The sequence below is a fragment of the Ricinus communis genome, chromosome 6 (genome assembly GCF_019578655.1).
Source record: "Ricinus communis isolate WT05 ecotype wild-type chromosome 6, ASM1957865v1, whole genome shotgun sequence".
NCBI lineage: Eukaryota > Viridiplantae > Streptophyta > Magnoliopsida > Malpighiales > Euphorbiaceae > Ricinus > Ricinus communis.
Window position 1 is genome coordinate 29,273,735 of NC_063261.1, and position 12,427 is coordinate 29,286,161.

Consider the following 12,427-nt stretch of genomic DNA (forward strand, 5'->3'; position numbering starts at 1 on the left):
TTTCAAAGGTTTTCTCAACTTTTAAAAAATCATGGTCGCGACACCTCAGCACGATCGTGAACTGTAGCCATATTCAAGGCTTTTCTTTTGTCAGGTTTTTGCTCATTTTTGCGATTGCACTATTGGCATTTATGGTCGCAAAGCTAGTCAAACTAGTTGTACTGAAATTTGAATTTCGCGATCGCACTCTGTGTATCATGGTTGCAAGAAGCCCAATTTCTGCAAATATATTACCGTTACATTTGATCATTTTATGAGGAGTTACACCTCTTAAAGAAAATTTTACCATTTTCTTACAAGATTTTAGGTATAAATACCCCCCCTATCTTTCTTACATGCATTTAACTCATATTCACCATCTCTATTCTCAAGCTTGAATCTTTCTCTCTCGAAAAGGCACTTTTTCAGAACAATTGTTTACATTTCTTCACTCCTCGTTGCATTTTATCAATGGCTAGAACCACCACTCAAGCAAGTAAGAGACAGGGTAAGGCTCTAGATCAAGACACTCTTGCTTCTTCTTTTAACATCCCCACTAAAATGAAGGGAATAACTCAAGCGGCTAGGAACAAGTATAAGATTCTATTCCACGAAAAAGTTTGAATCCTTAAGAGCCTCTTTTAGTGTGGACTTTCAGAAGATTAGAGTCTATGAAGATGTTGTCAAATATCTTAACAATATCCAAATGGATAGACTTGTCTATCCTAATATGGATGGGTACATGAAACTCACACTATAATTCTTGAATTCTTTAGAAGTGAGTAAGAGGCATGGGGGAGAGTTAGGGTACTTTGGCATCACGTTTAACATTTCTGAGTAAAGACTTTCTCTTATAAGGAGTAATTTTGAAAACATTTTCAATTTTTAAAATCAAGGAATCACCAGTCTTGGAGATTTGGAGGTAAGTTTGGTTAACATTTAGAAGTCCATTTCAATAGAAACCAAATTAGACAAAAACTCTAATGCCAAACACATAAAATCTTTCTTCTATTGGACTCTCCCTATATTCATCACCTTCATATTTCATGAAAGGTGTGATAAGAATGAGTAAATAACCCAAAAAAATCTATGCATCCTATATTACATGATCCACAATAGACCTTTTCAACTATCTTATTTTCTTATTAACCATTTTATGCATTAGCCAAGTCTTCTCGTGGATGCATACTTGTCTCTTCCTATGTATCCATAATAGCCAACTACTTCAAACTTCTCATCCCCCATAATCTAGCCCACTCAAAACACTATTTACCCATGAGCACTAACTACATCATCCTTTAATATTTTATTCATTCCAAAGTGATCAAGAAGAAAGATGATGCTTTCTATGAAATTATACTGGGTACTAGTGATACCTCCACTATGGAGCAAGCAATGGAAAAGAAAAAGACAAGGTTGAACATTGAAGGGGAAGAAGTTGAGGATACTCCAAGTGAGGAAGGGACTGGTGTTCCTCAAGGAAGATCACTCAAGGGATAAGATGAATGATCTTTATGACCAAGCAAGCCAAAAGGATTAAAAATTTCTATAGGCTTCTCAACCATATCTATGAGGATCTCATTGAGATTCAAAAAGATCATGTTATCCATCCTTATTATCCGGATTCTTGGAAGCTCTCTAAAGATGAAAGTAGTAAAGAGGAAGAGGAGAATGAAGAAGAGTCTAGTGGTTATGAAAACATATAGAGTCTTTCTTTCATTCATTAATTTATTTATACTTGCATCTCATGTTTTCTTTTATGTTTTTAAATTCTTTTATTTTGTTTGATTGATCTTAGCACCCTCTTGTGATTGTAATCCTATATTTCTTTTCATTAATGAAGTTATCATTTTTTTCTCTATTGTAATGATAGTATTCTTTCTGTATTATTGTCTCTTTTAACTCTATTTGATATTGACAAAGGCGGAATAAGTTAAAGAAAATAGTAAGTAAAAGATATGCAAAAGTTAATTTGGGAGCAAGGATTTAGGGAGAGTAAAAAAATATATCCTCTAAAAGAAATTTTTTAGAAGTCAATAAAAAATTAAGTCTAGTGATATTTACTTTATGTCTTTTATCCTCTTAACTCAATTTGTTTGTCAAAATCGTTGGCCTATATAATTTATCATAAAGCTAAAGTCTCTAATTTTGATCTTGACACTCAAATTGAGTCTTGATCTATTGTATTTTAAACTGTTGTTTTTATAGCATATATTAAGGTTAAAAATCCAAGTCTATTTGAAAATTGCAATCGTACCCTCTAAAGCACAATTACAAAAAGCTTAAGTTTATGAACATAAGCTATTGAAGACTTGAGTATGGGAAATCACGACTGCAACCTAAAAGGTGCGACCACAAAAATGAAGACTTCTGAGGCAGAGACTAATGGGTTCCTAAAGCTGAGAATCGCAACTGCACCTATGGAAGATGCAACCGTGAAATCCATAAGATGTTGTGACCGTTAAAACTGCCAACGGTTACATTTGAAATAGCCAATATCTTCATGCCACGTCAAATAGTTGTTGATGGATTTTCAAGATTTGCAATTGGAATACAAGAAGCGCAATCGTGATTTGCACAATGCTGGTCTTAAAGCAAAAGTTGGTATAAATTTTATACTGATGAGTAACGAATCCTTGAGGTTGGTAAGCTATAAAAACCACCTCAAAGGATCTTTAATGATTGATCAACAACCTCCTAAAGCTTATACCTATTGTGCATTAATTGTTTTTCTTCTTGCAATTAATTTTGATAATATTTGGTCGTTGTAAGAGCTTGAATGCTCTAGTGAGGTTTGAGTGTTAGCCTAAACACTTTGGATTGGGTTTGAGAGTTAGTCTAGGTAAAAAATTTATCAAGGTTTTGAGTGACCCATAAAACACAATTGTAAAAGGTTTGGTGTAAGCCTTAAACACTAAAATTGGAGCCAATTTATGAAAACTCCATTGTAATTAATTGAGAGTGTAGTGAAATATCCAATTGGAGATTGGAGAGTGGATGTAGGATTAGTTAATACTCGAACCACTATAAATCTTTGTGTACATTCTTCTTTATCCTTCTTCTCTCTATCAAATTTTTTTATTTCTCAATTTTTCTATTTCACCAATTCAACCTCCCCCCTTCTTAGTTCATTAGGGCAAACAACGTCCTATTAAGCCATTTCTGAGTGTTTTGTTCCATAATTTTTTTTAACCAATATTATATGAAATTAGACAAATCTCTTAAAAGTGTAAATAGTCTTATATCAAGTATCCAATCCCTTACACATATTTCATAACAAATAGTCTTATATCATCTTTAAAGAGTGCAACTATAATGCATAATCTAAATCATCATATAACCATATTTAAAAGGCAAATCATCATTCATAACAAGAGATCAATATGCATTTAATGTCTCACAACAGTTGCTTTCAACTATTTTGGCTTAAAAGCACAACATTTAAATCTCCAATGAGCTATGAACTTAAATTCTATCTCCACCAATCTAACTTTAGAAGTATACTTAAACCCACATCATTGAGAAGTATAATAATAATAAAAACAATCCTAAAGAAACTAGAAAGATAAAATCCTTAAATAGCTAAAAAGAAATCCTAAAATGACTAAATTTAAATTACAAAATAAATCATAAAATAAAGTCCTAAATCGATTACATGACTACTCATATGGAAGAGATGTGTGTTTTAGAGGCAAAAAAGAAATGAAATGTTATATTTGGATGTATTTAGGGTTTAAAGATAGTGTTTCAACTTAAAAATAATTTCAATTTTACTTAACTTTAATTCCCTAATTTTTCTTTAGTTTAATTAATTTAATTTTTTCTAAAAAGTACCTAAGTTTGCTGAATTTTTGTCCTCCCTGTGATCTTGCTGCCACTCCTTATGGATCGTCTGGCCCATGCCCTCATAGATGGCATTCTTGCCCAAGCATCTGTGCTGCATGTAAGGTGCTCTACGACCTCGCAGTTGGTGCCATGTTATTGTGCTCCATGACCTCATAGCTCCCCCACACCCCGCGGTTAGCATGATTCTCTGTACACCTACCTTACTCGTGAATGTAGTCCATGAGCTGCAAAGGTGCTATTGTTGGCCCATGTGATGGCAGTTGCATGGTGCTATAGAACCATGCGATAAGAACGCTACGCAACTTGGCTCGAGCAAAAATATAAATTTTTTGAAAAAATTTTGACACTTGTGATTAAATTTTATACATTTTAAGGGCAAATATTTGAAGGAAAATAAAAATTAAAAAATTAAAAATACTTAAATAACTAAAAAAAATGACAATTTAAACTAAAAAATAAACTTTATTAATAATTGCAATAAAACAAAATTTAACCTAAGAAAATCACCTGCACTAGAAATAACTAATATCATCTAAATAAAGCTTAACTAATTCTTAAACTAATGATAAATATATTAAGAAAAAACTAAATCTTAATCCTACAAAGATATAAAACATGCCTAGAATCAAATAATTCTCAATTTAATATTTTTCTAATAATGAATCAAATATTAAACGCATGCTAAACACATAATATCTACAAAATAATATAAGATCAATTATACATTAAAGCATAATATTAAAAATAATTTGACATGTTACCACATGAAGGAATATTGCCCTTTTAAAATCAAAGAAGGTAGGAATGCTGACATTTTCTTCATAGGTCTACAAAATAAACATAAAGCACTAAATACTAAAATTCAAATGTTGAAAAATAAAATACACATTCTAAATTTATTATCTATAGCTAGACATTGTCGGTTATGCTCTTGGTGGGCATTCATCCATGCACTCTACCTCTTAGCCATAAGTCATTCTTTCCAAGTTTAGCTTTATCCTCTTAACGAGAACATCTAAATTATGACTAAGGCTCTCATCAGTTGGCAATAGAATTGCATCATCTAATTTATCATAGAAGTTTAAGACTTCACCATCTAAATCTATCCTTTATGATGTTAAAGCCACTTCTAACTTGTCTTCTTATTCTTGCAAATATGTGTCATAAATAAGAGAACCTATACTATTAACATTTAAACACTCATCAATTGAAATATTAGAGGATAGAATTAGAGAATTAAATATTTTAATTTCTATAATCTCTCTATTTCTAGTGCGTTGTCCATATCAAGCATTATAGAATCAATATGGATTATTAACTATCTACCTAAATTAATAAGTCTTCCACTAAATCTCTAGGGTATTTTATTGTTCTATCAGCAAATTGAAGAGACATAATGGTGGGCTTCATCTCTCCAAGCTAGTTTGTGCATAAATAGAAAAACGCATCAAGTTGATGCTTATTCCCAAATCTAACATGGCTTTTGTAATCTTCTTATCACCCATTATAATATCTATAGTGAAGCTATTAAAATCATTCATCTTAAAAGGCTACTATTATTAAAGCACTCCACTTGTTTTCTGTGATACTATTACTTTTTTATTTTTCCTATATTGCTTTTTGTTGGTTTTCAATTCTCTAAAGAAGTTTACATAAGCTAGCTTATTCCTGATAACACCCCGCAAAGGTAAATTAGTATTAACTTTAGAGAGCATCTCAATATATTTAGAATTTTTTTATCCTTTTTGCTCTCTTTGAATCGGTTTAGAAAAGAAATAAGTGACCTATAAGACTGAGCTGCCTTATAAAATTTAGGTCCATAAAATACTTTCTTCTTTTTTCTTCTTAAGCTCAAGACTAGGCTCTACTTTCTTTTTTGCATAATCTCTTCATTGATTTCTACTTCCACTAGTCCATCGTCTTTAGGTGTACCTATATGAGAAGAAGAATCCTTTTAGATTCTAAATCAACTTTATTATCAATAGCCTCACTGCTTCTAATAACGGTAATGAAATTGGCTTGTTCAGGTCAACTTTGTAGTTTTTCTTTCTTGATCTCTTGAATTGCTTCAAAAATCTGTCCCATTTGAGCTTCTAAACCTGTCATTGAAGCTTTAATAGAGCTTATCTTTTTCTCATTCCTCTTTATCCTATCATGAAAAGCTATCATAAATGATTAAAGTGTTTCTTTCAAATCTGGCTTTTTTGCTCATTAGATTGAAAAGTTCATTATTGATTTTGAGAGAATTTGAGTTCCTTTGGAATTGGGAATCTTGGTTTTGGTAATGAGGTTGATTTGGGTATCTTAATAATTATAGTGGCCTTTAGTCATTGTTTCTCCAAGAAAGATTTGAATGGTTTCTCCAACCCGGATTATATGTGTTGGAATAAAGGTTATTCATAGGCTACCTGGGATGGTAAGAATCCATTGAATTGGCTTGTTCATACATATTTTTTGTATCAGTATCAAAAGATGAACAAAGATAGTACTACGACCATAAATACCACAAATACAACATAACTCATTGCTTAGTGTATTTTTTTATTAAGGCAAGCATCTTAACTTGGTTAATTCAACCAATTGCAGGGCCATTTCACTACTAGCTGTCACCTCATTTGCTTCTACTCATTTTGTTCTTACACTCTTTTGCTCCGAGTTAGCTCCTAACATCTTAAAAATATCATAAACCTCATCAGCTGTCTTTTCTAACATAGTACCCCCAGCAACATTATTAATTATACATTGATATTGTTGTATCAACGTATTATAAATGATTTGTTAGTCATTGGAAGTGGGTATCCATAGTGTGGGCACTATAATAAAAGTAATTTAAAGCCATCATATGCTTCATAAAAAGATTCAGTATCCTTTTAATAAAAATTAGAGACTTTAGCTCTTAATTCTTTAATTTTTTAGTGTGAGTAAAATTTACTCATAAATCTTTAGTAAACTTCATTCCAAGTTCTCAAAGAATTAGGTGGCAAGGTTATTAACCAAGTTTTTACTTTTTCTTTCGATGAATAAGAGAAACACATCATTCTTAATTGATCCTCATTAAGTCCAGATAATGAGAATGTATAAACTATAGCATAGAATTCTTTAATCAATATCAACGCTTCCTTTTTAGGCAATATCGTAAAATGAAGAAAACATATTAAAGTATGTACTCTTAAGTTCATAATCCTAGATGCATCACCTAGAACTATGCCTGAAGTAGTGTTATTAATTATAGATTGTGCATAATCCTTCATAGCCATTTGTCTTTCAGTCATAATTTCTATAAGTGGATTTGTCATTATTTCAACTTCTTCTTCTGATTTCTTTCAACTTTTTCTTCAATTCTCTCTTCTTCTAGCTTTTGTAGCACAAATTAACTATCTACTTCTTGATCTTGTTCTACCTTTTTAATAATGGATCTTAAGTTGTAGGACTTTTGAGTTAATAAATCACCATATTTTATTTTCCTGCTAAACATACAAAACTAAAGAAAATTCTAGCTTTAAACTAAAAACGATAACCACAAAATACAAATACATAAACTAAACAAAATACAAAATAAAACTTGACAATCAGTCAATATAATAAAATTTTTTAGTATAGATCCCTAGCAATGAAACCAAAAACTTGACGTATTAAAGTTAGTACTCGCAAGTGCACAAATTGAAATATAGTAAAAACGGTATACATCCCACTCTCATGAAACTTATAGCAAGGTTTTATGATAAAAATAATTATAAAATAAATAAATTAAAAAATAAATCTAAATACTCTAGATAAATATTTTATAAGAGTAAATTCATATAAAAAATTAACCAAACAATAAATAAATATGCAATGTAAATGCTTATGATTTAAAAAAAATTATATGATAAAAGCAGTATTTACTTTCGTCAACTACTGAGTATTACCTTTATTATAGCAATAAGTACAAATCTAATTTAATGGATGAGAGATGATGTTTCTTTTTCTTTTAATTACTCAAGCTAATAACATAACTAAAGTTCCTTAAGTCCATTAGAATGAAACAAAAATGATGTTTCTATGCAACAAACTAAAGATGTTCATAACAATCATAAATACTAATATGATATTATGGTCAAATAACATTTATAACTAAAACTAATAAAATATATTAAACAAGAAATCATTCAGTAAACATATAACTAACAAGGTTCATATATAAGCAGAAAAACTTAACTAAATACTAACAGAATACTAGCCTAACATCTTTAATCCAATTGTCAAGGTGATAAAATAGTTAAACATAGAAAAATAATAAGACAGTAAAAATTCCTTCAAGATCCATAATATCTTCAAGACAATAAGATGATTGATCTTCACTCTTCAATCCCCAATAACTTTCTTGATCTTAAAAAAATAATTAAAAATTAAAACTAAAATATTTATGATGACAAACTGTACAGAAAAACTACAGAGATAACAATGATAAAAGATGTAAATGGAAGAGGTGTAACTAAGAACTGATACTAGACCTAGATATGCATAAATATATATAGAGAGTCCTCCACAAAAAATAAGTCTCTCTAAAGATTATCCTTATCACAACTCTTAATTATTATTCATATATAAATAAATAACTGATATAAATCCTTAAATAACAAAAAGACTAAATTTCCTCAGAAGGTAATTTTCGGCCAGCACAATAAATTCAGTCCATGAATCTCGATCCTAGATTTTGACAACAAAAATGTCCTATTAAAACCTTTTTGAATATTTTGCTCCATAATATTTTTGGCTAATATTTTCTAAAATTGGACAATAAAACTTATGTGATGTATAAATTATATCTTTTCTCCAAATTTATATATATATATATATATATATATATATATATATATATATATATATATATATATATGTATTATATATAAAGTATATTAATAGAGCTTAAAAACATTCTAAATAACTATATATAATTTGGACCTATCAACAAATCCTAGACTAAAAATTACAATATAGGTCCTTGTGATAAATTGTTGTCCTTTGTGTCTAATTACCAAGTTGGTCTGATATAAATTATTAGTTTGGTCCTTAATAGTAAATTACTAGATTGATCCCTAGATAGTCGGATAATTACATTTGTAGTCACAAAATTTTACACTTTATAACAACAAGATACGAGACCTTCAATTTGTAACTAAATGTTACTAAACTTTATTTTTTAATAAGAGCGATAAACTTTTCTAACAAGTGTGAGGAAAAATTATATGGATGGTCACCAAACTTTACACTTTGTAATAAAAATGTATTAAAATTTTAATTTTGAAAAATATATAGGCAATACATTTTTGTAACAAATCAAAGATTTGATATCTCTTCGTTAAAAGTGCAAAGTTTGGTGAGCATGTATACAATTTACCCTCTAAGTGTGTTCAAGAACTTTATCGGTGTTATTAGAATTAAAGTTTAGCAACCATTTAATTACAAATCAAAGGTTTTGTAACTTTTGATACAAAGTGTAAATTTTGATAATGTAGTTTACTCTCTAGATGGTAGATTACCAAATTAGTCTCTATATAATCGAGTACTATATTGTTTCACAGGTGGTAAATTACCAAATTGGTTCCTATTGGAAAATTATTTGATATCCTAGGTGGTAAATCACAACACAAGTCCCTAGGGAGATTGGTCTCTAATGGAAAATACATGATTGGTCCTTAAGGTAAATTACTAGATTGATACCTATTAGCAAAATAACTTGATTGGTCCCTACAATAAAGTTTTTACATTTGTCCCTAATGCTAAACTACCTGGATTAGTACTCTATTTAATTTATTTTTAGCCCTAATCAGAAATTGTAAAATTTAGTAAGCTAGAATAAAAAAAAATTCATTCTTTACATAAACAAAGCCTAAAACCGTATTAAAAATAAGATTTTACATTTAAGATATAAATCTTAGATTTCGGCTATTAATGAAATAATCAAACTTTCATAAAATCTCTATGTAATGCTCCAATTAACGCTTGGAGCATCTGAACCTGCGTTTCCTGCAGATGCACAATATAAGAAATTGTTTTGTTTAGAAACTTCACCTTCGGTTCTTACCCAATTGTTGAAACAAGTGATTGAAGTAAATTTTGGTGTCCTCTTACAGGCCAACATTAAATTCTTTTTCTTAAGAAAAAAAGAAAAAGAAAAAGAAAATAATGCTAGGGTTAGAGACAGCAAAGAAAAGAACACATTTTCTATTCAATAGTTATACAGACAACCACCAAGAAGGCATCCAAGTGATTATTGCAGCTCCCAGTTAAGCATAAGGGTGCAACATTATGACAATACACATTACAACCATATCAAGTGTCAGAAATTACAATCCATTAAAACCAAGTTCATAAGGCAAATGGAGTTTACAACATCAGGCAGCAGCAACAGTTTCAGCAGGCTTTGCTTCAGGTTCGGCAGGTGCTGCCTCTTCCCAGAAAGAAGTTTTCTTGCCGGTCTTTGAAACGGTCTGGAAAACCGCATCTGGTTGCACGTTTCCTTTCACTGTAACCTTTTGCTCCTTCATATCAATGTCGTATGATTCCACACCTATATATATAGTTAAAGAATAGCAGAAATTATTACCAAGTAAACTATAAATGTGAACAATGCTTTAATAATTTAATCCCCAATAAGATTCAATGTTTTAGTATATGAATCGTGGAACCTATGCCATGTCAAGGTATTTAAGCAAATGTGCACAGTAAGATGCCATAATACACTAGCTTGCCCCACTTCATTATAAGTAAATAGACCACAATCTCATGAAGAGAACTTCAACACCACACACAGAAAGATGCTTCCAACCCTTAAAAAGAAAATCTTGGAGTGGAATTTTTAACACCACATTTAATGGAGGAAACAGATAATCCAACAAAGCCTATCACAAATATCTGAGAAATGAGAGGATAACAAAATGCGATTAGAATGAGTCACTTGACTTATTTGGGATTGCTATCGAGCGCTAAAAAAAAAAAAAAAGAAAAAAAAGAAAGAAAGCAATGGGATTGCTATCGACTGTTAAAGAAAGCATGTCAAGAATTTTTTGATTTAGTTGTCAAACATACTTTTGGGAAAAGCTATCAATTCACATGCTTCCTCTCCACATATAGTTTTCAAAGTTTAAAAAACTATAAAAAAGAAAAAAAAAAATTCTATGTCTTTTCTCTTATAAAAGCGCTTTTGCCAAACGCAATCTCATGCTGAGTCAAGCTAAATGGTAGAAAGAATTAATCATGGAAAATGAGGAAAAAGAAGAGTAGTTTGGTAGCAAAGATTATAACATACCTTCCATTTTCCCCAGAACCCTTCTCACAGCACCGGCACAACCTTCACATGACATACCAACCTTGAGCACAACAGTCTGCAAGAGAATCAAATTGATATTATCAGATTGACCGCACCAACTAAAACAAGTACAATAAGATCTGGCCAGAATGGTGCTAGTCTTCTATATTTATGTAATCAGAACTTCTTTCACTGAAAAAGTGAAGCATTCAAGATTCAAAGACAAAATAAACCAGGCATAAAACAGAAATAGTGGAAAAGAAAATGCATGTTTTCTTCGTAGAACTTGGGCAATTCCATATTCACTTCAAATTAACATAGATACTTTTACAGAAAGCCATTACTTGCAAACTTAAAATCCTGCTGCTTTATAGAGGCATGACCTTTTGTAAGTTATCAACTACATACTAAACCAACCAAGAAAGAAAGAACAGCAGAAATTAAAGCAACATCAGCACCCTTTTTCCTTGAAAACTAAACAACAAAACAACTAACATTTAATCTGTGTTGAGATATGACTTTCTTTTCATTCCATGCATGAATTTTATCTCCATCTCTTACAATTGCTATTCAATTCACAGGTCAACTGGTAAGCAAACATATTTCAATTATTGAAAACCCAAGAACCAAAATTTCTAGGTTCTGGGTACCTAAAAAGCTCAAATAAAAAACAAAAGGAGAACCATCAAAAACCCAATAATCAAGCATAAACAAACAACCCAATCAACAAATCCGGATTCAAGAAAACCCAACACACACGAAAAGAAATCAAAACCAGAAAACACAGCACTCTATAGACTAGGAAAGAAAAGAAAACAAAGAAAAAGGGCAACAACTCAAAGCATAAATCCTATTCAGCCAAAAAAAAAAAAAAAATTACAACAAAACAAGATTCAAGAAAGATATGGTTGTACCTGAGACATGGTTTTGTGTGTATTTACAATAGAAATGAACTGAAAAGGAAATATCGGTTCGTGTGATTGATCCTTGAAACTTTTTGTTGCTTTGGAATTTGCGAGTTAGATGGCGTGAATTTATATACACGTTTTACGATATATGCCATTTTTTTAGTTTTTTTGGGTCGGTTGGATCGGGTCAGTGAGTGGGTCTTGGATAGACCCATATTGATGTAAGTCAACCTTCTTACGTTTCCCAGACGTAGAAAATTCGCGCGCTTATTTAATAACAGTCTCTGTGTTATAGTATAACCATATCGTCAGAATTATTATAAGGTTAATTTCATATAAAATTTAATTATTAAATTATTATTTATCATTTTACTAAATTTTTAGAATTTTAATTATCTTTCAT

At 30.5% G+C, this 12,427-nt stretch overlaps 1 protein-coding gene and 1 non-coding gene across 2 annotated transcripts; one reads left to right on the plus strand and one right to left on the minus strand.

Moving 5' to 3' along the window:
- The first annotated feature begins 6,620 nt into the window (after nucleotides 1-6,620).
- On the plus strand, nucleotides 6,621-6,728 carry LOC112536953. The gene has a single exon (XR_003080874.1). It is a non-coding gene; the product is annotated as a small nucleolar RNA R71 (small nucleolar RNA).
- Nucleotides 6,729-10,002: 3,274 nt separating this feature from the next.
- Nucleotides 10,003-12,179, minus strand: LOC8284787 (copper transport protein ATX1). The gene is made up of 3 exons (XM_002533826.4): nucleotides 12,031-12,179; nucleotides 11,117-11,192; nucleotides 10,003-10,378 (listed from the first exon to the last, which is right to left on the minus strand). The coding sequence occupies exons 1-3, from the start codon at nucleotides 12,037-12,039 to the stop codon at nucleotides 10,203-10,205; spliced, it is 261 nt and encodes an 86-aa protein (XP_002533872.1). The 5' UTR covers nucleotides 12,040-12,179; the 3' UTR covers nucleotides 10,003-10,202.
- Nucleotides 12,180-12,427: the final 248 nt, after the last annotated feature.